Below are 24,484 nucleotides of genomic sequence, written 5' to 3' on the forward strand. Positions count from 1 at the left end.
TCTCTCTCTCCCTCTGTCTCTCATGAATAAATAAATACAATCTTTTAAAAATAAATAAATAAATCTAATATTACTCAAGGGGCACCTGGGTGGCTCAGTAGGTTAAGCATCTGCCTTCGGCTCAAGTCATGATCTCAGGGTCCTGGGATTGAGCCCTGCATGAGACATTACACTCAGCAGCGAGTCTGTTTCTCCCTTTCTCTCTCCTTCTGTGATGTCTCTTGTTCTCAGTCTCTTTCAAATAAAGTTTTTAAAAATATATAGTAATTCAAAATAAAAAATTTGTTTAAAAACCTCCTCCCCATATATATACATTTACCTCCTATCCATATACATTTACCATACTTTGAGCTAGTAGCTCTCATACTTTTTTGACCATCATTTGCAACCAAGTATACACATTCAAATATATAATCAAAATAAAATACTTAAGGGGTACATGGCCCTTAAGTTGGTGGAACATGTGCCCCTTGATCTCAGGGTTGTAGGCTGGAGCCCCACATGGGTGTAGATTACTTAAAAATAAATAAATAAGAGGCACCTGGGTGACTCAGTCGGTTAAGTGTCTGCCTTCAACTCAGGTCATGATCCCAGGGTCCTAGGATTGAATCCAGCATCGGGCTCCCTGCTCAGCCAGGAGTCTGCTTTTCCCTCTGCCCTTCCCCCGTGCTCATGATCTCTCTCTCAGATAAAATCTTTTTAAAAAATTTAACAAAACAAAAAAACAAACAAAAAAACAAAATAAAATACTCAAAAATGTGTGATGTACTCCAATTTATTTTTTCTCTTGCTTTTTAAAATTTCTGGTAACTATCCACTTACAGTGTCAGACTCACAAATGGAGAAACTACTCTAGCTACATTATCCTGTTGGTTTCTCAAACATATCAGGCCTTTTACTCTTCCAGCTCCTTTTCATTCCTCATTCATCTCTAGCTCTTTCCCTGACTGGAAATCGTGTTCTTGCTTACATAACACCTGCTTTAAAAAGCTTTCCTAGTATATCTAGCATAGTAGTTTCTAATATTTCCTCTTATCATTGTATTTCTTCTGTAGCACTCATCACAATCTATAATAGCTTTGTTTACTTCTTATTTTCCATCTCTCTACTAGAATGAAAGCTCATTGAGGACAGAGTCCTTTTGGTCCCATTAGTCAATATATTCATAATACCCAGAATAATATTAGGTTCCTGAAAGGTACTCAAATAGTTGTCAAATGAAGGGATATGCAAGCAGACTGAGTCATCTACTGGAATCAAGTGGGGTGGTAGTTTGCTCCTGATTTCCAAGTACAGGTTGGAATTCTCCCTGAGACTTTCATAAAGTCACAAATTAAATAAAGGAAGGTGATTTTATTTCTCTTATCTGCAAATTAATATTTTTTAAAAAGAAACATAAATTATTAGAATAATGGGTGGGGTTATATAGATATTTCTAGCTCCATTAGGTCAAAAAAAATATAAAGGGACAAGAACAGGAGACAAGGCTTCTAAGAAACTTGCTGTCAGTCTACAATGAACACGAAGAGGTGGGCTTTGGAGCCAAAAAAGAAATTAAATAGCAGTTGATTATGCTTGCTCCTGAAGGAGTCATTCTTGCTGTGCAGTAGTAAGCAACAATTCAAATATCCACATAGAGAACTGAGGTCTCTGAACAAAGAACCATCTTCCAGTTCCTCTGGCTCTCCCCACCAAGAACATCCATTCACCATAAGACCAAAGAAGTACTCCTGGAGAGAAACATGAGTGTTCCCCCACCAAAGGAGCTGAGGCTAGAGGAAAGATAGTTTTCTTATATTTCTGTCTTGGGCTGATAGTAGTTGATGCTGAAGTCAACTGGACTACACCAATTCTGGTCTGATATGAAGCATCCACTGGGTATAATAAGATACCCAGATGTGCATGAGCTGGTGAAGTAGGAGAAGCCAGGACAGCACAAAGTCAGAGGCCCACTCCTCTAGTGTTGGGTCCACTTGATGCTTTTGAGGTCAATGCCATCCTGCACCATCTCCCAGAGAGGGCTGCCAAAGAAAAGAGACATTGGGTGAGTAAGGGCTTAGATAGGAAACAGCTGACATTGGTCTCTGACCCCTGAGCCCTGACTTAACTCTATCCGTTCTTGTCTCTCCACTTTCTTGCCCTGACAAACCCCAACATAGTGGTTAACAAGTCCTTCCCAGCTCTCTTTAAATTCTTGTCAGCTCCAGCCTCTCCATAGCTGCCAAAAAACAATAACTGAGTACCACAGGTTCAGCTCCAGTGGGGCCAAGTCAGTGGCATCAGGTTGCGGTCATGTTCAAGAAGCTCTCATCCCATTCATGAGATACTATGGAAACAGTTTCCTTAGTGGAACCAAGACCCCTGGAACCTATGTAAGCATCAAGTTTCTGCCTCTCTACTCATCCCCACCCAAACAGACAACTTTTCAACACTTCTTTCTAGGTTTTTCTCTACTTCTCAGGGCTAGAGCTTAGCCCTAAATTACCAAGATATGTAGCATGCTTAACCAATTCCTACCAGCTTCATCACCCCAGAGTTGGACTGTGCTTCCAACATCCCTGGTTCCAATTCAAAAGTATCTCTTGCATCTTAGATCTGAGCATTTCATCTTACACAGAACTGCTGCTGATAAATCTCGGCTAAGCTCTAATTCCCTTCAGCTTGAATGCCTTGCATAATATTCCCAGACCAGATATTACTTCAAGGTGTTATGACTGTAGGATTCCGGTTTGGAGTTCCCAGTTAATTTTCTTCTACCCAATTTCACTCTTTTCTTGGCTTATCCCTCTCCTTTATGCCATGCATTCCCAGCATGCCTTTCTATGTATGACCTTTAACGTGGCTCCTTAAAGTTAGCGATCTCCTTCTTATCCTTTCTCTTTAGAAGTCACTTACTGTCATAGACTCACAAACTAAAGCTTTAGCCAGGGGCTAGTAAGACCATGCTGAATTCAGTTTGTAAAGGTCAGAAGAAACAGGTTGAAGATGCTGAAGCCAGAGGAATCTTGAGCCTTAGAAAACTAAGCAAGCTGTGGATATTTCAGCAATACAACTAGACTCTGGGAGGGAAAGTCCAGAGCCCAGAGAGACCTAAGAAAGTTCATAAAGGGAATAAGGGTATATACTTAAATTTCCTCACTCTCAATAACTAGACCAAGAGAATCCTGAAAGTTGAATTTAACCAGAATGGAGCCAGACTCTGAAAAAATTCAGAGGCTTCAATGTCCCTAGGAAGAAGTGGAGCTCTATGGCTACTAAGGGAAGCCCTGGTGGCAGCTGGCTGACAAAGCATCTCTTGACCTTGCTTATAAAGCATCTTTACAAAGAATACTCTGAGTAGTAGTTCTTAACATTTTGAGAATTTGTGTTTTTATTTTAGGTTTTAAGATTTTATTTATCTGACAGAGAGGGCACGAGAGAGCACAAGCAAGGGGAACAAAAGAGCAAGAGGGAGAAGCACACTCTTCATTGAGCAGGGAACCCAGTTCGAGGCTTGATCCCAGAACCCTGGGATCATGTCCTGAGCTGAAGCAGATGTTTAACTGACTTAGCCACCGAGGCACCCCAAACTTTTGAGAATTTAAAGAAAACTATGAAACTTTTTTTTAAGAAGAAATTTCTATTTTTTAAAATTTTTTAAAGATTTTATTTATTTATTCATGAGAGACACACACAGAGAGAGGCAGAGACACAGGCAGAGGGAGGAGCATGCTCCTCATAGGGAGCCCGCTATGAGACTCAATCCCAGGACCCGAGGATCATGGCCTGAGCCAAAGGCAGCTGCTCAACCACTGAGCTACCCAGGCATCTCAAGAATTCCTATCTAAGGGCAGCCTGGGTGGCTCAGCGGTTTAGTGCCGCCTTTAGCCCCGGGCGTGATCCTGGAGACCCGGGATCGAGTCCCACATTGGGCTCCCTGCATGGAGCCTGCTTCTCCCTCTGCCTGTGTCTCTGCCTCTCTCTCTCTCTCTCTCATGAATGAATAAATAAATAAATAAATAAATAAGTTGGAAAAAAAAAAAGAATTCCTATCTTAAAGGGAGTTTTTTTCTATGTAGTCTACAAATCACTAACTTTGTATTGATATTAATACTATCATAATGAAAAACGTCTGATTTTATATAGTTATTTAGTTTTTAAAAACACTTTGTCGGGCAGCCCAGGTGGCTCAACAGTTTAGCACCTGCCTTCAGCCCAGGGCATGATCCTGGAGTCCTGGGATCGAGTCCCACGTCGGGCTCCCTGCATGGAGCCTGCTTCTCCCTCTGCCTCTCTCTCTCTCTCTCTCTCTCTGTTTCTCATGAATAAATAAATAAAATTAAAAAATAAAATAAGGGATCCCTGGGTGGCGCAGCGGTTTAGCGCCTGCCTTTGGCCCAGGGCATGATCCTGGAGACCCGGGATCAAGTCCCACGTCGGGCTCCCGGTACATGGAGCCTGCTTCTCCCTCTGCCTGTGTCTCTGCCTCTCTCTCTCTCTCTGTGACTATAATAAATAAATAAAAATTAAAAAAAAAGAATAAAATAATACTTTGTCATATTCTGAAAACAAGTAGCCAAGAAGATCCACTATCTTGCTTTGTGGAACTTTTTTTTTTTTTTTTTAAAGTAAGTTCTATGCCCTATGTGGGGCTTGAACTCACAATCTCAAGATCAAGAATCACATGCTCTACTGACTGAGACAACCAGGGGCCCCAACTTTGTGGAATTTCTAAATCCTAAAATCCAGTATTCTCAAAAGCTGGTTTTAGGCAGTATAAACATAAAGCCTGAGGACAAGAGAGGAGCCAGCACTACAATTTCTTCCAAAGGGTGTCTGGTGCATAGTGCATACCTCATTTCTCGAAGACGCTTCACATGGTGAATGCACTTCTCCACTGTGTAGTCCACTTCCTCCTCTGTAGTGAAACGGCCAATGCCAAACCTGAAAAAAGGCACAAGAGAAGAGCTCTGCATTTGAACTCTAGCACCAAGGTAAATTCATTCAGCAAATACTCAACAAGGATCTACTCTACAAAAGTCACAGAAAGAACATGGCTAGAGTTTCTCAGGACACGGGTCTGTGGATCAGCCACATTAGAATCACCAGAGAAGTTTCTTATTCCTCCTCCAGTCCTAGTCAATCAGAATTTCTGAGTGTGGGACTCAGAAATCTTCACAAACTTCCCAAGTGATATTCAATGAAGTCTGAGAACTGCTGCTCTAGAAACTTCCAAGAAAAATCAAAAAGGGATAAGGAAAACAAGTCTGAAGAGGAGATGAATAATACCAAAGAGGATGCTTTTCATAAACGTTGTAGTTCAACTGACTGACCTGATAGAAGAATGAGCTAAATCCTCATCAGTGCCAATTGCTCGAAGGACATAAGAGGGCTCCAGGGATGCAGAGGTGCAGGCACTGAAGAGAAACACAAGGATCCTTGCTCAGTTCATCATCAACATCTGCTTTTAGCCACAAACCCCTGGTCTTCCTCCCATCCTCAGGTCCCTGAAGTCATTACATGGAAATAAAAGAGATATTCTAATTTGGTAGAGCTAAAGAGTCCAGAGCTGTCTACATTTTCTGGAATATGAACCTAGCTCCTCTGGTCCTTATGGAGGATATCGTCCTTGAGCAAGGATACTACCAAAGCATGACGGAACACTATACCACATGAGCTGAGTCTGACAACCAGAAGCAGTGGAGAACCAAGTGCTCACTCCCCTACGATTGAATACACCATCAGTACCAGCCTAGATGGCAGCTAAACCCTTGGTGGCCTTTGGAGCATCCTTTAATTCTGGGGGTCTGCAACAGAACTGCTAGTATAACACTAGAACAGATGCATGCATGCATCTCTTAAGGCCATAAAAGGCACAAAATTCTACCCAGGAAGCCCTCTTAAGGTGGCAAACTTCAGCCAGAGCCAAGCCAGCTAAAAACTCAATACTTACAAAATGACCTTTATACTTAGCCAAGAGCTCTTCTGTCACTTCCACACTTAGGAAGCTTAATAATGTTATGCCACTTAAGAGGCCAGGCTAATGAGTCCTGCCACAGTTCCTGTCTATGCAGTTCAACTCACCTCCCTGAGGATAAGGCGACATCCTTGAGAGCCATCAGCAGACTCTCCCCTTCCACATATGCAAAAGAGAGGTTGATACAGCCTGCAAAGAGAATCATTATGAAAGAAGTTTCAAAGTCTCAGACTCCTCCAGAATGGGGATAGAAAAGGCATGTCCATACCTGGGTAATGGTGCTCAGGGTCCCCATTCATCACCACATCTGGAAGGCTCTTCATTATCTTTTGTGTCAGCTGATCTGCTAACTTTGAGATCCGCTTATGGTCGTACTGAGGAGCAGGTAAGGGAGGACTAAGCATAGTGACCATTAACAGCTCAGAAACATACAAGATGAGGATCCCTATTCCTGTGTCCAGAAGTGACTGTGCATCAGACCCACTTATCATCCTGTATTACAGTGGGGAGACCACTGTATCCCCAGCACTAAGCACAGCACCTGGCATGCAAAGGTGCTCAATAACTGGACACATGGTTCCAATACGCTGGAAATAAATGAACCAATACCTACTGAATGGACCTAGATTTTGAAGCCCATTATATCTCCCTCAGAATAAGATGCCAGAAGCACTGGGACAAGGATGGGTTTCCTAAACCTCCTCTTCCAGCAAAGGTCTGATTCATTCATTTGTGCTAAGAAACTTCTAATAGGGCAGCCCCGGTGGCTCAGTGGTTTAGCGTTGCCTTTGGTACAGGGCCTGATCCTGGAGACCCAGGATCGAGTCCCATGTCAGGCTCCCTGCATGGAGACTGCTTCTCCCTCTGCCTGTTTCTCTGCCTCTCTCTCCCTCCCTCCCTCCCTCCCTCCCTCTCTCTCTGCGTCTCTCATGAATAAATAAATAAAATCTTAAAAAAAAAAAAAAAAGAAACCTCTAATAGGGGATGCCCGGATGGCTCAGTGGTTGAGCATCTGCCTTTGGATCAGGTCGTGATCCTGGAGTCCTGGGATCGAGTCCCACATTAGGCTCCCCACATGGGAACTGCTTCTCCCTCTGCCTGTGTCTCTGCCTCTCTCTCTCTCTGTGTCTCTCATGAATAAATAAATAAAATATTAAAAAAAAAAAAAAAGAAACCTCTAATAGTAGACCTAGCACTGGGGAAGAAGTTGAGGAAGGAAACTGCTCTCCCCATACCTCCATCTCTTGCTGTGCCACCTCACATGCGGCCCCCAGCCCAACCACCAAGGGCGTGGGCACTGTCCCAGACCGCATACCCCGCTCCTGCCCCCCTCCACTCTGCAGGGCCTCCACACGTACACGGGGCCGGCGGCGAATGTAGATGGCACCAACCCCTGGGAAACAAAATTTGTTACAATAGAGAAAAGATGAAAAATGCAGATGGAACAAATTATCACTTTTGGATGGGGTCAAAATAATCTTTCAACTTTTTGGTAAGCTTGAAAATTTCAAAATAAAAAGAAATGGAGGAAAAGGAGAAACAGCAGTAAAATCATAATATTTATAAAAATTATTTAACATTAGGAAGGTAAGTACTAGAAGGAGTAATGACCAAATGGTTTAAAGTAGCTCCCTATGGATGTCTGAAATGGCATCATGCAATGTATCATTATTCATAAGAGCAAAATACCAGAAAGAAGTCAGATATTCATCATCAGGGGACTGGGCAAATAAATTATGATACAGTCCACACAATGAAATACAAAGGTGGTGTATAAAAGAGAGAGGAAGGGGATCCCTGGGTGGCGCAGCGGTATGGCGCCTGCCTTTGGCCCAGGGCGCGATCCTGGAGACCTGGGATCGAATCCCACATCGGGCTCCCGATGCCTAGAGCCTGCTTCTCCCTCTGCCTGTGTCTCTGCCTCTCTCTCTCTCTCTCTCTCTCTGTGTGACTATCATAAATAAATAAAAATTTAAAAAAAAAAAAAAAAGAGAGGAAGCTCCTTCTGTACTGCGACTGTAAAATCTCCAAGATACATTTTTAGAAAACTGATGAAATCTGAATAAAGTTTGTACTTTACTTAAAAAAAATACACAGGACACCTGGGTGGCTCAGCAGTTAAGCATCTGCCTTTGGCTCAGGGAATGATCCCAGAGTCCTGGGATTGATTCCTACATCAAGCTCCCTGCATGGAGTCTGTTTCTCCCTTTGCCTATGTCTCTGCTTCTCTGTTTCTCTTATGAATAAATACATAAAAAAATCTTTAAAAAATACATTATTAGATATAAAAAGGAAGATGCAGAACAACGAGTATACTATGCTATTTTTTGAGTAAAAACAGAGGGGGAAAGAGGGGATATGCACTTGCAAATGCATAGAATAATTCTAGAAAAATATTCAAAAAATAGCCTTCCCAGAGAACTACATGAATGGTAGATAGAGGTGAGAGACTTTCTGGCCTTGTACTTTTTTGTAGCTTTTAAATTTGGGGGAAAAAAAAATTTTAAATACAAAAGTGGATGTGTTCAGTCAGTGGAACACAGGCCGTTGACCTCAGGGTTGTAAGTTTGAGCCATATGTTGAGTGTAGAGATTACATAAAAATAAAATCTTAAAAAAAAACAAAAACAAAAAACCTTTGGGGAAAAAGCAAAGAAAGATCAGATTGTAATTAAAAATCAGCATAATCTCCCACAGTATATCAAAGCTTAAAAATGTATATAACCTGGGCGCCTGGGTGGCTCAGATGGTTACATGTCTGCCTTTGGTTCAGGTCATGATCCCAGGGTCCTAAGATCAAGTCCCGAATCAGGCTCCCTACTCAGCGGAGAGTCTGTGTCTCCCTCTCCGTTTGCCCCTCTCCCTGCTTGTGCTCTCTTCGTCTTTCGCTCTCTCTCTCTCAAATAAATAAAATATTTAAAAAAATACATATATAACTTAAGGGGCACCTACCTGGGTGGCTAAGTCAAATGAGTGTCTGGTTTCAGCTTGGGTCATGGTCTAGCAGTTGTGGGATCAAGCCCTGTGTGAGGCTCTGTACTCAGCAAGGAGTCTGTTGGAGATTATCTCCCTCTCCCCCTGCTCCTTCCTCTGCTTATATGCACGCTCTCTCTCTTTCTTTCAAATAAATAAATAAAATATTTTCAATAAATGTATATAACTTAAGGCTTGGCAAACCCACTTACAGGAATTTCATGCCAAAATATGAGCATGAATCTGCAAAGATATTCACAAAGCTGTCAAAGATTTTAAATAGAGTGGCCACTTGGTGAAGTTCATCTTTTTTCACATAGAACAACTGCTTAGACAGAGATTTATTACAAAGGATCTCAGTTTTGAAATAATTTATGTAACAAACTACACTTAATTAAGAAATATTTTATTTCCTTATCAAATTCAAGTATCCTCACTATGTGAATCTCTGCAGTTCCCAAGTTTAGAGAGCACATGCTCTGACCCCATGTCTGGACAGTGAAGGACACCATGTTATCTAAATCCACTGGGATCTTGATTTCAGAAAGTAGGAGTCTGGATAGTGAGATACCTATATACATTTAAATGTTAAAATAAATAAATAAATAAATAAATGTTGATCAGAGGGCAGCCCAGGTGGCTCAGTGGTTTAGCGCTGCCTTCAGCTCAGGGCCTCCTGATCCTGGAGACCTGGGATCGAGTCCCATGTCAGGCTCCCTGCATGGAGCCTGCCTCTCCCTCTGCCCATCTCTGTCTCTCTCTCTGTGTGTGTCTCTCATGAGTAAATAAATAAAATCTTTAAAAAAAAATAAAAATAAAAAAAATAAGTGTTGATCAGAGCTTCTGCTCAATTGGTTTTATCAAAATACATTTACCCACAATAAAAGCCAATAAAGGCAACATTAAAGATAGGAGGCCTACTGTGGTTTTTATAATAATAACTCATAGAAACACTCTATAACCTCTGGGAACCTTGAGAAGAAGACATTTTACATATTTCCAAGAGCTATCAGTTTTTTTCTCAGAATGTATAGCCCGATGACATACACTACAAACACAGAAAGTGTACCAACATTACCAACCCCCACAGGCCCTCCTCACCTCAGAGACAGAGAAATTTTATAGCTACTTCCATAAAAGATAAAAGACTGGAGAGAAAAGACAGAATTCTGGCTAGAAACATTCTTGGGCCAACAGGACCATAGGGAACAAACAAATATCCTTGAGAGACTAATAGGAACACATTAAATCTAGGAATAAACGCCAAAAGATATAAAAGTCCAATCTTCCCCTGTGTTACAGAAAGACACAGGGAATGAAGGACTCAAAGAACATTGCTCTGAATATTATAGTGGGGCAGACAGGATAGATGGACTTATCTCGCTAAATTTGATATGACAAAACCCTTTGGTCCTCAACCAAATAAACCTCTACTTGCTTTCTAAGGATTTTCTAAAGAGGCAATGGAACAATGGACTGATATATACAGTTAACTGAAAGAGTCTACAAATAGGCAAGTGTATTCTTGGTTATTGCTAAAGGACACCTGCATTCTGCAAGACACTATGAATGTACAACTTCATCTGAGAGCAACGGCAGTCCCAAATAACTACAAGGAACATATGTCAAGGAGTTTACTGGGAGGTCTGGGAGAAAGAACTCTAGGAGGGGCTGGTACCTTTGGGACCATAGATTTTATGACCACTGATGCTCATGAGATCAATTTTCATGTCATTGACGTCAAGTGGGATTTTTCCAACAGCCTGGGCTGCATCGGTATGGAAATATACCTTTCTGGAACTGCAAATCTGCCCTGAGGAAACAACAGAGGGGAAGAATCATATCACAATGTTGGGAAGTCACCTGGCAGTGATCCCACAACATACCATGAGTTCTTTTTTTTTTTTCATACCATGAGTTCTAAGGCAAAACTGCATCTGTCATTACCCTCTAGCCATATAGTAAATAACTTCTCACTCTCTTTCTCTTAGTCTCTCTTTCCATCTCTCTCCCACTCTCTCTGTCATTCTCAGCTAGAGAAAATAAGGGCAAGTACAAATCACCAAATCAAAACATCCCTGATATCCTGATGGCTAAGACTCGTCTTACCTCCTTGACACAGGCCTTTCAATGTATCAGATTAACTTTTATATCCTTTGTAAAGGAAGCAAAGATTAGCAGATCTATTTGCTAATGTGCCTTAGGAGTTACAGGGTGAGTCTCTGGCTCTAAGTGAGCATAATAAAGAGATATACTAAAGTGACAAAAGTTAAAGGGGAAGAGAAAAAAGAATGGTGTTTTGTTTTTGGCAGCAACTGCAGTTAAATAGAAAGGAACAGAAAGAATACTAGACCAGGATTCAAATACTGCTATACCATACACAATAGGTCTTTGAACAAGGAAGGACTCATGCTCTGAAATTCCCTTTCCCTTGACCTCCCTCCCAGACCATTCTTGTTCCTCAGATGGATCCCAGTGGTAGGCATACATCAGGGTCCACCCATGATACTCACCTATTTCTGCAATGGGCTGCTTCACTCCAATTTCGTTGTTCACAGTCATGACTGACACCAGGCTGGTATCTGGCTGGATGGCAGACTCTAGTTCCTAAGAGTATCAGGAGCAAGGAGACATAAAGTACCAACAAAGTCCTCCCTAACTCAGAATATAGGCAAGCTTAGTCTTGGAAAGGGGCCTTTCACTACCCACTTATCAGAATGGTTAAAACAAAAATAGCGCCAACATAAAATGCTGGCAAGGATTCGGAGAAATTGCATCACTTACTCACTTGGTTATTACCATTGGTCATAACGTAAAATGGCATAGCTATGCTGGAAAACAGTTTGCCACTTTTTGTTTCTTACCAAACTAAACATAAAATTACCTTGCGATCCAGTAATTGTACTGTTGTGCATTTATCTCAGGGAAATGAAAACAGATTCACACAAAAAACATACACATAAATTTTCATAGCAGCTTTCACCACAACAGCCAAAACCTAGAAACAACCCAGAGGTCGCTCATCAGGTGAATGGTTAAACTCTGGTACTTCCCACACATGGACTATGACTCAGCAACAGAAAGAACAAACTACTGAGACATGTAACAACCTAAATGAGTTGCCAAAGACTTATGCTAAGGAGAAAAACCAGTCCCAAAACGTTACACACTTTATCATTCCATTTATATAACATTATTGAAATAAAAAATTAAAGAAATGGAGATCAAATTAGTGGTTTTAAAAGAACAACAGGAAGCATCACTGTGGTGATGAAAGTAATGTGATGGTGGTGGTAATTACACAAACCTCTATGTGACAAGTGAGTTCAAGTAAAACTGGGGCAACGAAAACAAGACCGGCAGACTGTGTCAACATCAATACCCTGGCTGTGATATACTTCTGCAAGATGTTATCATGGGAAAACCTGGATAAAAGATACGTGAGATCTCTCTGTATGATTTCTCACAATCACATGTGAATTGACAATTATTTAAAAGTTTAATTAAAAAAAGAGGAGAATCTTTCCTATGTAAGGTTGTCAGAGTAAGCTGCAAACAACAAAGTAGCAAAAATCAAGGTTATTGGTGACAATACTGAGGCAGGGATCTCGTCTGACTAAAATATTTCTCTTAAAGGAATTATTAATCAGCCTCCCAACATCTTGCTTTCCTGGACACTGGTTTATAAAGGTGCTCACTGCCATGTTTCCCTTGCTTCTTGTTTGCTTCTTTCACAGCATTTATCCTAATTTGTAACTACTTCATTTACATGTTTGCCTATATGTTAACTGTCCCCTTTACTAGAATGTAACCTCTCAGGAGGCAGGAACTAAACTTGTCTTGTTCATCCTGCTATCCGTGGTGCCACACACTATGGCATAATACATACTATGAGGTGAAAGAATAGCACACGTTAAGCATTATGAGAAATAAAAGCCAGAAAAATACATGCTCCTAGTATTCAGGAGACTTAACCTGGTGGAGAGATAGACAAACATACGACAGAGGATAGTAGTAAAAAGCCATTAAGGAATTTAAGGAATTTAGAGAAAAAAAGATATTAATAGGGGTTGGGGCAGGGATGCCTGGGTGGTTCAGCAGTTGGGCACCTGCCTTCAGCTCAAGGCGTGATCCTGGAGTGCTGGGATAAGGTCCCATATTGGGCTCCCTGCATGGAGCCTGCTTCTCCCTCTGCCTATGTTTCTGCCTCTCATTCTGTATCTCATGAATAAATAAATAAAATCTTAAAAAAAAATAGGGGTTGGGGCAGCTAAGAAGATTTCAGCACAGAGCTGAACTTGAGCTAAGTGGGTAAAAGAGGGAGAGAATTAAGGAAAGTGCAAAGAGGAGAAGAAATCAGAGGTGAGGGGCTATGTGAGAAGAGACCCACAGCAGGATTGGTCAGGCCCAATCAGGGAGATATCAAGGCTCTGTGGCTGAAGTGGAGAGTTTTACGAAGGGCCACAGTGGTCAACAGAACTAAAACACTAGGTGACAACCACCATGTCTGTTCTGAGATCAGTATTACCCTGATATCAAAACCAAAAAAAGATATCACAAGGAAACTGCAGATCAGGATCTCTAATGACTAGAGATACAAAAATCCTTAACAAAATACTAGCAAACCAAATCCAGTAACCTATCAGTGAATGTATACACCATATAAAGAGGACAAAACCACATGACTACTTCAATAAACACAAAAAACCAACTACTAAACCAAAATGCTTTCATAATACCCCCCCCCCCAAAAGAAATCAGACTTGGAGAACTTTCTCAATCTAATAAAGGACATTTATGCAAGAACAACTATGAAAAATCCACAGTTAACATCACACTTAAGGAGGAAAGCTTTCTTCCAGTATCAGGAACAAAATGAGGATGTCTGCTCTCATCACTTCTATTCAACTTTGTACTAGAAGTCCTTGCCAGGCAATTGGGCAAGAAAAAAATAAAAGGCATCCAACTTGGAAATGAAGTAAAACTCTCCCTATTGGTATATGACAGGGCTCTTCCCACAAACTGCATCTTAGGATTTGACTAGGGATGTTGGTATCCAAAATCTGATGGACAAGATGCATGAAATCACTACCGAAAATGTACATATAAGGATATGGGCTATAAAGGGAAATATTCTTCACAAAAACTACGCCTCCTTTTTAGAGAGAGGAGAAACATCAGTACAAGGGAAGAAGAGGCTAGAGCTTTGCCATGGTGAGTGTTGAGTCCCTGGCATCCTACACACACACAGCCAATGGCCCTCAGACAAACCAGGAAGCACTGACAAAGCTGAGAAACAACTCCTCCAGAGAAAAAGAAAATAGTCCACACACTGAAGGGGAACATATGCTCAGTTTCTCTCCCAGGCCTATTTCCCCAACCTTCCCCTCATCATTAGATCTAGTCCTTCAAGCTCCGGCTGAGGCTGATAACAGATTTACTGGCTGAAGCCAAGCTCCTCCTATTTTGCCCCCTCCTGTCAGTAGCCACTCCTACCTTCAGGTCGATGATGCCACTTTTCTTCACCGGGAGGTATGTGACCTGAAAGCCCTCAGCTTCCAGCGAACGGCAGGAGTCCAAGACACATTTGTGCTCTGTCTGAGTGGTGATCAAGTGCTTTTTCCGTGACCTATAGAACCTGGCCACCCCCTAGAAATTGGTGGTGGTGGAAGGAAGGAAGGGATACTCAGAGAGACAGCAAGGACTGCAATCCTTGAAAGAAAAAGTGGGAAAGAGTTGTATGCTCCAACATCAATTCTGTAACACCGGGCAGCGCAGGTGGCTCAGCGGTTTAGCGCCGCCTTCAGCCCAGGGCGTGAGCCTGGAGACCTGGGATCGAGTACCATGTCAGGCTCCCTGCATGGAGCCTGTTTCTCCCTCTGCCTGTGTCTCTGCTTCTCTCTCTCTCTGTGTCTCTCATGAAAAAATAAAAATGTTAAAAAAAAAAAAATTCTGTGACACCAAGTATGTGTCCTACAATTCAACTTAATTCTGACACTAACTACCCTGAATTAGTAGAAATCCTGCAGATTAAGGGGCTCAGTCCCAAAAGCCTAAACCTACTTCAGATGTCAGCCACAAGGCCCAGGTGGGACAAGCCAGACTTCAGTACTTTTGCCCCACTGGCTACAAATTTAGGACTTCCCACAGCACCCTAAGGTTCAGTAATTCACCAGAATGACTCTCAGAACTTGCTGAAAGCACCACACTCTTACAGTTTTATTATAAAGGATATAATTCAGGAATAGCCAAATGGAAGAGGTGCATACGGCAAGGCCTGAGGAGGGGATGGGCACAAAGTTTCCATGCCCTGTCTTTGTGAATCCAGGCATGCCACCCACCCAGTACATCCATGAGTTCGTCAACTTGGAAGATCCTCTGAGCCTTATTGTCCAGAGTTTTTATGGGGGTTTCATTATCAAGGCATGACTGATTAAATCACTGGCCACAGGACTGAACTCAATCTCTAGTTCCCCTCTCCCGCCCTGAGGGAAGTATGGCTGAAAGTTCCAACCCCCTAATCACATGCTTTGTTCTTCTGGAAAGGCCAGCCAGTCCCTTGCAACTAAGAGCCCACATGAGTCACTTCACTACCATAACTCAGGTATGGTCCAGAAAGGATTGTTATGAAACAAACAATTGTTATGTTGTATAAACAGGATTATTATGTAACAAAAGACATTTCTATCATTCAGGAAACCCCAAAGATTTTTGAGGCTCTGTGCCAAGAGATTTTAATATAAAAAAACATATTTTATGATGCTACAGGTAGAAAATAGGGAACATGCCTATCCTTGCATCCCAGGAAAAAGCTTTTCTCTTTATTTCCACTTAAGAATAAAACATGCAAATACGGTGACAACAATACCCAAAGCTGTCAGTATATAAGTGAAACTCAAACACTCATTCCCTGCTGATAGCAGTAATTATGCTACAATCTCTTCAGAAAGTCATTTAGAAAAAAGAAAAGAAAGAAAGAAAATCATTTAGAAAGATGTCTTGGGGGATCCCTGGGTGGCGCAGCGGTTTGGTGCCTGCCTTTGGCCCAGGGCGTGATCCTGGAGACCCGGGATCGAATCCCACGTCGGGCTCCCGGTGCATGGAGCCTGCTTCTCCCTCTGCCTGTCTCTGCCTCTCTCTCCTTCTCTCTCTGTGACTATCATAAATAAATAAAAATTTAAAAAAAAAAAAAAAAAAAAGAAAGATGTCTTGGGATCCCTGGGTGGCTCAGCAGTTTGGCTGCCCTGGAGGCTTCCATCTGATAGGGAGAGACACCACAATGCAGTGAATGCATGCAGAAGCACAGCAATCAGTACTTCAAAATAGGAACATCTAAACAAACAGGAGGGGCACCTGGTTGGCTCAGTCATAGAGCACGCAACTCTTGGTCTTGGGATTATAAATTCAAGCATCATGTTGGGTGTAGACATACTTGAAAATATAAAATCCTGGGGCTCCTGGGTGGCTTAGTTGATTAAGCATCCAACTCTTTTTTTTAAGATTTATTAATTTATTTGAGAGAGAGTGAGAGTACATAAGTGAGTAGGGGGGGAGGCAGAGGCAGATAGAAGAGAGAATCCTCAAGTTGACTCCCTGCTGAGTGGGGAGCCAATACAGGGTTTGATCCCAGGATTGTGAGATCATGTCCTGAACGGAAATCAAGAAACAGTCACTTAAGTGACTGAGGACCGGGTGCCCCTCAGTTAAGCATCCAACTCTAGGGATCCCTGGGTGGCTCAACAGTTTAGTGCCTGCCTTTGGCCCAGGGCATGATCCTGGGGTCCCGGGATTGAGTCCCGCATAGGGCTCCCTGTGTGGAGTCTGCTTTTCCCTCTGCCTTTGTCTCTGCCTCTCTGTGTGTGTGTGTGTGTCTCTCATGAATGAATAAATAAAATCTCTCTTTTTTAAAAAAAAAAAAAGCATCCAGGGATCCCTGGGTGGCGCAGCGGTTTAGCGCCTGCCTTTGGCCCGGGGTGTGATCCTGGAGACCTGGGATCAGATCCCACATCGGGCTCCCTGCATGGAGCCTGCTTCTCCCTCTGCCTGTGTCTCTGCCTCTCTCTCTCTCTCTCTCTCTCTGTGACTATCATGAATAAATAAATAAAATCTTTAAAAATAAAAACAAACAAACATCCAACTCCTGATTTCGGCTCAGGTCATGATTTTAGGGTTGGGAGATTGAGCTCCACATTGGGTTTCACGCTGGGCATGGAGCGTGCTTCAGTCACTCTCCCTCTCCTTCTTTTTTTTTTTTTCCTCCCTTTCCTTCTGCCCCTCTTCACTGTCCCTCACACATGCATGTTCTCTCTCTCTCTCTCTCAAATAAATAAATGTGCATATATATATATATATATATATATATACAAAATCTTTAACAAATTAAAAAAAAATTTTTAAAGGGATGCCTGGGCGGCACAATTGGCTAACTTTATAGACTCTTGGTTTCAGCTCCAATCATGATCTCAGAGTCATGGGATCGAGCTCCATGCTGGGCTCTATGCACCTAAAGATAGGAGCCACCCCTAAAATAAATAACTGATTTTTTAAAATAAATAAATCTTAAAAAAAGAAAGAAACAGGAGAAACTTGTAGCAAATAGATCTCATCAGAAAGAAAAGAGAAGGCTGAGAGGAAGGCAGCCCTGAAATCACATATAGAAGGGTGAAGGTGGTAACTAGAAGAGAAGCATGTCTAATTGCAAGTGGATTCTGGACTTCACTATGACTAGATCAAAAGGATGCGGAAGGGACACCTGGCTCGCTCAGCTGGTAATGTGTGACTCTTGATCTCAGGGTTGTGAGCTGGAGCCCCACACTGGGTGTAGAAATTATTTAAAAAGTATGGGGAAAAGGGCTAAGTCACCATTATCCACTCCCTAAAGTAGCTGCTGTCCAAAATACCAGTAGTTAATGGTCAAAGAGCCACCTTCTTCATGTCCAACTACCTCACTGAACTTAGTTCAACAGGAACAAAGACTTAAGATGGAGTAGATCTCAGAGGGTTGAAGGAAGCAATAAATCAGAAAGAGCCTATGTTTGCTTATGTCTTTTTTCACAATAGGGTCAGAGTGGGTAGCGGGGAAATATATACAGGAACCCAAATGATGGAAGGCCAACTCTCAAGTCAGGAAAGCCCAGATATATAAAAAAAAAAAAAGGAAAGCCCAGATATGCCTTCTCATTTTCTTACCTTAATTGCTATGTTGTTAGATTCAGTAGCGCCACTAGTGAAAATGATCTCACGAGGATCAGCCCCAATCAGAGATGCTACTTGCTGCAAACCAAGAAACAGAGATAAATAATATCAGTTCTGCAGACAGCAATGCAACTGCAGACATAGCTAGGACAGAGCTCTGGTTCAAGAAAAGCTCCAGGTGATCCCTGGGTGGCTCAGCGGTTTAGCGCCACCTCTGGCTCAGGGCGTGATCCCGGCTCCCTGCATGGAGCCTGCTTCTCCCTCTGCCTGTGTCTCTGCCTCTCTCTCTCTCTCTCTCTCTCTGTGTCTCTCAAAATAAAATAAATAAAATAATAAGGTAAAGTAAAATAAAAAATAAAATAAATAATAAAATAAAATAAAATAAAATAAAATAAAATAAAATAAAATAAAAGCTCCACTGCATCCTATCAACAGCCCAAAAAGTTCTGTGCCCACTAGGGTCAGACAATATTTAGATTCAGTTCCATTCCAGATCCGAGGCTCTTTTCCTGCCTGATACAAAATAATAATAATAATAATAATAATAATAATAATAATGGTTATTTATTTAAAGATTTTTTTTTCTTTCTTAAAGATTTTATTTATTTATTTGAGAGAAAGTGAGAGCACAAGCAAGGAGAGGGGAGGATCTTAAAAAAAAAAAAAAAGGGATGCCTGGGTAGCTCAGCAGTTGAGCCTCTGCCTTTGGCTCAGGGCGTGATACTGGAGTCCCAGGATCAAGTCCCACATCGGGCTCCTTGCATAGAGACTGCCTCTCCCTTTGCCTGTGTCTCTGCCTCTCTCTCTGTGTCTCTCATGAATAAATAAATAAAATCTTTTTTTTAAAAAGGTGGGGAAGGGCAGAGGGAAAGGGAGAAGCAGACTCCCCACTGAGCAGGACCCTGGGATCATGACCTGAGCAGAAGGCAGGAGCTTAACTGACTGAACCACGAAGGCTCCTCAAAGATTTTATTTTTATTTTATTATCTTTATTTTTATTTTAAGATTTTATTTTTAATATCCATACGCAGCACAGGGCTCAAACACTCCTGAGAACAAGAGTCAAATGCTCCACTGACTGAGCCAGTCAGGTGCCCCAATATTGGCTATTTATTTATTTATTATTTATGATCTATTTATTTATTTGAGAGAGAGTGATCATGTGTGAATGCATGGACACGAGCAGGGGGGAGGAGGAAGAGGGAGAGAGACTCTTAAGCAGACATCTTGGTGAGTGCGGCTAAGTGTGGAGCCCAACATGGAGCTCCATCTTATGACCCTGAGATCATGACAAGCCAAAATCAAGAATCAGATGCTCAGGGGGCGTCTGAGTAGCTCAGTTGGTTAAGCGGCTGCCTTTGGCTCAGGTCGTGATCCCGGGGTTCTGGGATCGAGCCCCATGTCTGGCTCCCTGCTCAGCAGAGTCTGCTTCTCCCTCTCCCTCCACCTCTCCCTATGCTTGTGCTCTCTCTCTCTCAAATAAATAAATAAAATCTTAAAAAAAAAAAAAAAAAGAATCAGATGCTCAGGGCCAGCCTGGGTGGCTCAGCGGTTTAGTGCTGCCTTCAGCCCAGGGCCTGATCCTAGAGACCTGGGATCGAGTCCCACATTAGCTCCCTGCATGGAGCATGCTTTTCCCTCTGCCTGTGTCTCTGCCTCTCTCTTTTTCTCTGTGTCTCTCATGAATAAATAAATAAAATCTTAAAAAAAAAAAAGAATCAGATGATCAACTGACTGAGCCACCCAGGCACCCCACAATATTGGCTTTTTAAAAAGCACTTATTGGGGATCCCTGGGTGGCGCAGCGGTTTAGCGCCTGCCTTTGGCCCAGGGCGTGATCCTGGAGACCTGGGATCGAATCCCACATCGGGCTCCCGGTGCATGGAGCCTGCTTCTCCCTCTGCCTGTGTCTCTGCCTCTCTCTCTCTCTCTCTCTGTGTGTGACTATCATGAATAAATAAATTAAAAAAAAAAAAAGCACTTATTGAGGGGTGCCTGGTGGCTCAGTGGGTTAAGCATCTGAGTCCTGATTTCAGCTCAGGTCTTGATCTCAGGGTCATAAGTTCAAGCTCTGCATTGGGCTCCATGCTGGGTGTGGAATCTACTTGTGTGTGGGGGGGGAGCAACTTAAAATAAAAAGCCCTAATTGAGCTCGTGGTATGTATAAGCATTGTGTTAATAAAACACATCATCAGCAATATCTCATTGAATCCACAAAATGATCTTAAGGAGTAGGAACTATTACAATCTCCATTTTCAATGTGTGGAAATTGATATTCATAAAAACTAGGTAACATTCCAAAGGTCATTTAGTTAGGAAATGTAACAACCAATAAAATGCCTTCAGAGGGACTCCAAGGCCTGATCTCTAATCTCTTCCTGAAAGAGCCTCAAATCATGTCCACCTCCACCCAGAGCTATGAATGAAATGCCTCCCATAGTCCACCGAACCTGTCATCAGAACCTCCTATCCTTCTGTACTAACCTGGCGAGCATGTTCCATGGCTGCCTCACTCTCCCAGCCATAAGCATGTGTCCGGGAGTGTGGGTTTCCATAGTAGTTGACTAGGTAAGGGAGCATGGCATCAAGTACCCGAGGGTCCTGAGCACAAAAGAATAAATCAGTCTCCTTGAGTCCACAGATCACTCAGGCCCCACTCCATCCCCTCAGACCTGCCCAAACTGCCTCCACACACTCCCAACCCTTCAGACACCGCCTAGATTGTGCCTTAAACATTCTTCCATTCCCTCAGGTACTAAACAAATAGCAGCCCAATATACTCCCACTCTCGACCCATCGTTCTACCAGATTATCATCCTACCATCTCCTCAGGTAATCTACAAACATTGCCTGGTCCCGACAGCCGTTTCTACATCCTGCCAGGTGATGCGATCTACAAGGGCCAGGAGTGACAAGAGTCCACATGTTGATGAAATCTTCCATTAATACTGAAGTGCTTATCATGTGCCAGGTTCTGTATAAAGGGCTCCTTTACACCTTTTTAACCCTTTTAATACTTGCCCAAATTCACATAGTTAGTAAATAGCAATCCAGCTAATTCCAGAGCCTATGCTTTTATTCCTACTATAGTGCCTACACCGAAGTGATTTGATCAAGGTCAATAGCTAGTAAGTAGAACTGCTTCTAGTTTATTATAATTTAAACCTCCTGACTCCTGGCCCATTGCTTTTCCCAACACACACTTCACGATGACTCTCACTTCTGCAGGATCCAGTCATTTTGGTGCATTATCACTTCTGCATTGTAATTGTTATAAACAGCTTTGGGGAAATCTGCCCCTCCATCCTTACCAGAGGAGTTGTCGCTTGCACATCCATATACAGAGGTCGCAGCACTGACTCTGCCGGTGGAGCAGTGGCTGTATCTGAGGGAACAGCAGACTGGGGAGCATGGTCTACAACTGACAAAAAAAAAAAAAAAGGTATGGAAGGGCCAAGCGTGAGAGAACCTATGGACACAGGGTATCCAAGACAGCAGGAGGTGAAAGCTGGATGGGAGTGAGATGAGCTGAAAGGACGCAGGGGTTGAATCTCAACGGAAAAGCAAACAAAACATCAGATCAGAGAACTTAAGCAAACTGTAAAAGGAGGTTAGGGAGAGAGACCATGTTCTTGGAGGGGGATGTAGGGACAATATTCGAATTGCTTCGTTGGGAGCAGGGAGGGATAGGAAAGGGCAGCCATTCAGGACTGTGGAAACAGGGTAGGTAAGATCTCCCTCCAAGATTACTGGCTGGACGACTAGCATCTCTTAAAGTTGGCCGAGAGGTCTGAAGGCCGACGGAACTTGCAAGGCTCCGAAGGCCTGTGGGGCAGGATCTGAAGGCAAAGTCAACCGTTCTGAGGGTGGGCGTGAGGAAGTTTGAGGGGTGCAGCAGGAAGGCAGGGTCAGAGGGTCTGGGTTGCGCGCGCGGAAGAGGGAGGCTCTGTAATATTGAGGTGCACCGCCACGCGAAGGGAGAAGGTCCGCGCCTGCCGGGAGGCGGCGGCGAGCAGGACCCGGAGCGTACCGCGCAGGCGCAGCCCCCGAGTGGGCGCCTCGGACCTGGACCCCGGAGCTACCGGCACAGCCGCGGCCGCCCGCCTCCAAGCGGTTCGCAGCAGCATGGTCCCGCAGGCAGAGCCCCCCGCCCGAAGCGGCCGCAGTCCTCAGCTACGTGCTCCCGGAAGTTGTGCTCCGCGTCCCGGAAGCAATTGCTCGGGCCGCGGGCGCGCTCCGCCTCGCGTTCCGGGTGAGACGTAGAACTGAGCGACCGAAGCCGCGAACGAGGTGAGGTGGGGGGCACCGCGGCGCGGGGACCCGAACGCTAAGAGGGTGATGGAGTTGGGCTACGCGCTTATTTTCCTCCCTGGACTTCCCCGAACCCTTAGATTCGCTCCCCACCCCGCCTCCTCCGGCCCCCGCCCGGGCTGGCGGCTAGGCCCATACTCCCCTAACCTTCGAACCCCGCAGATGCCGGTGGCCGTGGGGCCCTACGGACAGTCCCAACCGAGCTGCTTTGACCGCGTGAAGATGGGCTTTGTGATGGGTTGTGCAGTGGGCATGGCGGCCGGGGCGCTCTTCGGCACCTTTTCCTGTCTCAGGTGAGGGGGGTGGGCGGTGATCTCTGGGCGGGACTACCGGCCCTTCCTGCCCGGCGCCACTTGGCGGGCAGCCTGGATAGAGCCTACTTCGTTTCAATTTCCTCGCTATCCTTTAACGAGACTGATTCCCTACCCACCTTCAGTCTGGAAGGAAGGTTGGAAGCCTCGGCGCTTGAGAATATGAGTTCTGATTCAAACTGAAAGTCAGAAAATCTGACTCTTCACTCATTCTGTAACCTTAAAGCACGTTGGAGTCTGGGTTTCCTTAAGTGGAGAATGAGGTCAGTAAGGTAACATCTGCCTCATAGAGTTGTGAGGATTAAATCAGAGCCCACATACCACAGAATGTGGCACATATTAAGTGCTCAATAAATGGTTACTACTGTCGCTGCTGTTTTTATTTCCACTTGCACATAGTGAAACAGTTGTTGAGCAATTTTACTTACTGGAAACAGGATGTAGATACGCAGCAGATAAACTCAACACCCTAATGTCATTTTCACATGTAGTAGAGTTAATTCCCGTTTTTCCACATTGTAAATTATCATTTACTGAGCACTGACCAAGTGTGAATCACTATTCTAAGTGCTGCATGTGTTCTCACAACAATCCTGTGAATGTGATGGTCCCCATTTTATACTTAGCCCATTAATTGCAGAGCTGGTGCATGAACACAGCTCTGACTCCACGAATCGTTGCTTTAACACCAGGAAACCATCAGAAAGATAAATGTCTTTATTGGCGCATGTGTGTTCCATATATCCTGGAGGTAAAAGGGGAAAAACTAGCTCCTCTATGTTGCCTCCCACAAACTGAAGGCAGGTCATAGGATATTCTGATACCCCTAGAAATCTTGATGCATTGATTTCCTAGTCATTACCCCCCTTATCTGGGAAGAGATAATGTCTTGCCAGACTTCAAGTGTTTGATTTACCATGAAAAATTGGGAAAGGGCAGTTATGCCATTTCTTATATTTTTGTTCCCAGTTGGCCCATCTTGCTTTCCTCCTCTCTTAGGATCGGAATGCGGGGTCGGGAGCTGATGGGCGGCATCGGGAAAACCATGATGCAGAGTGGCGGCACATTTGGCACATTCATGGCCATCGGGATGGGCATCCGATGCTAATCTGGGCAGTGGTTGCCCATACACCTACCCTTTCCCATCAGTCCAGCTCATGTACTATAATAAAACAAAATTCTTTGAGTAGTCTGTGTTAAAGGAATTTCTTCTCACTTTGCACCTATATATACCCAGCTTACAGCATTGAATAAGCCAATGAGATTTGGTATCAGTTTCCAAATCCTCTGTTAATCCAAAATTAGGAAAATTTTCCATACCTGGAACTTTTCATAGATTCTAGTAAACTATCGTTATTCAACCCCTTAAGGTTGATGTTCTCACCATTTTAAAGGTTAACTAAGGGGCAGCTCCGGTGGCTCAGCGGTTTAGGGCTGCCTTCAGCCCAGGGCGTGATCGATATATGGGATCAAGTCCCACATTGGGCTCCCTGCATGGAACCTGCTTCTCCCTCCGCCAGTCTCTGCCTCTCTCCCCGTGTGTGTCTGTCATGAATGAATAAATAAAATCTTAAAAAAAAAAAAAAAAAAAAAAAAAAAACTAAGCCTACATTTCAAGGTTGCACTGCAAAAGTTAGTGTTAACCCACGTTAAGTCTCAATTCCAAAACTCTGTTCATCCAAAACTTGTTCAGATTTTGTGCAGAAATATCATCCACTGGCAAAAAAATCCAAACCAT

The 24,484-nt window shown here is 43.4% G+C and overlaps 2 protein-coding genes across 3 annotated transcripts; one reads left to right on the forward strand and one right to left on the reverse strand.

Annotated features, from left to right (window-relative positions):
• Positions 1–1,338: 1,338 nt before the first annotated feature.
• Positions 1,339–22,324, reverse strand: NFS1 (NFS1 cysteine desulfurase). 2 transcript variants are annotated; one of them, XM_072800807.1, is made up of 13 exons: positions 22,155–22,324; positions 21,436–21,545; positions 20,609–20,725; positions 18,118–18,201; positions 14,425–14,577; positions 11,442–11,535; positions 10,607–10,741; positions 7,192–7,349; positions 6,225–6,330; positions 6,064–6,145; positions 5,313–5,396; positions 4,834–4,923; positions 1,339–2,021 (listed from the first exon to the last, which is right to left on the reverse strand). In XM_072800807.1, the coding sequence occupies exons 1-13, from the start codon at positions 22,249–22,251 to the stop codon at positions 1,958–1,960; spliced, it is 1,374 nt and encodes a 457-aa protein (XP_072656908.1). In that variant the 5' UTR covers positions 22,252–22,324; the 3' UTR covers positions 1,339–1,957. The 2 variants fall into 2 exon arrangements, with proteins under 2 accessions (XP_072656908.1, XP_072656909.1); XM_072800808.1 differs by lacking the exon at positions 14,425–14,577.
• Positions 22,272–23,935, forward strand: ROMO1 (reactive oxygen species modulator 1). The gene is made up of 3 exons (XM_072800809.1): positions 22,272–22,414; positions 22,598–22,728; positions 23,746–23,935. The coding sequence occupies exons 2-3, from the start codon at positions 22,598–22,600 to the stop codon at positions 23,852–23,854; spliced, it is 240 nt and encodes a 79-aa protein (XP_072656910.1). The 5' UTR covers positions 22,272–22,414; the 3' UTR covers positions 23,855–23,935.
• The last annotated feature ends 549 nt before the right edge of the window (positions 23,936–24,484 follow it).

Source organism: Canis lupus, chromosome 26, assembly GCF_048164855.1.
Source record: "Canis lupus baileyi chromosome 26, mCanLup2.hap1, whole genome shotgun sequence".
Taxonomy (NCBI): Eukaryota; Metazoa; Chordata; class Mammalia; order Carnivora; family Canidae; genus Canis; species Canis lupus.

Excerpts from the sequence above, each read along its gene's own strand:
- NFS1 (XM_072800807.1), bottom strand. The coding sequence starts at position 22,251 with ATGCTGCTGCGAACCGCTTGGAGGCGGGCGGCCGCGGCTGTGCCGGTA. Across the intron at positions 20,726-21,435 it reads TGCAAGCGACAACTCCTCTG|GACCCTCGGGTACTTGATGC; the intron begins GTAAGGATGGAG and ends TTTTGTGCTCAG. Across the intron at positions 4,924-5,312 it reads TTAGCTCATTCTTCTATCAG|GTTTGGCATTGGCCGTTTCA; the intron begins GTCAGTCAGTTG and ends GCCTTTTTTCAG.
- ROMO1 (XM_072800809.1), top strand. The coding sequence starts at position 22,598 with ATGCCGGTGGCCGTGGGGCCCTACGGACAGTCCCAACCGAGCTGCTTT. Across the intron at positions 22,729-23,745 it reads GGCACCTTTTCCTGTCTCAG|GATCGGAATGCGGGGTCGGG; the intron begins GTGAGGGGGGTG and ends CTCCTCTCTTAG.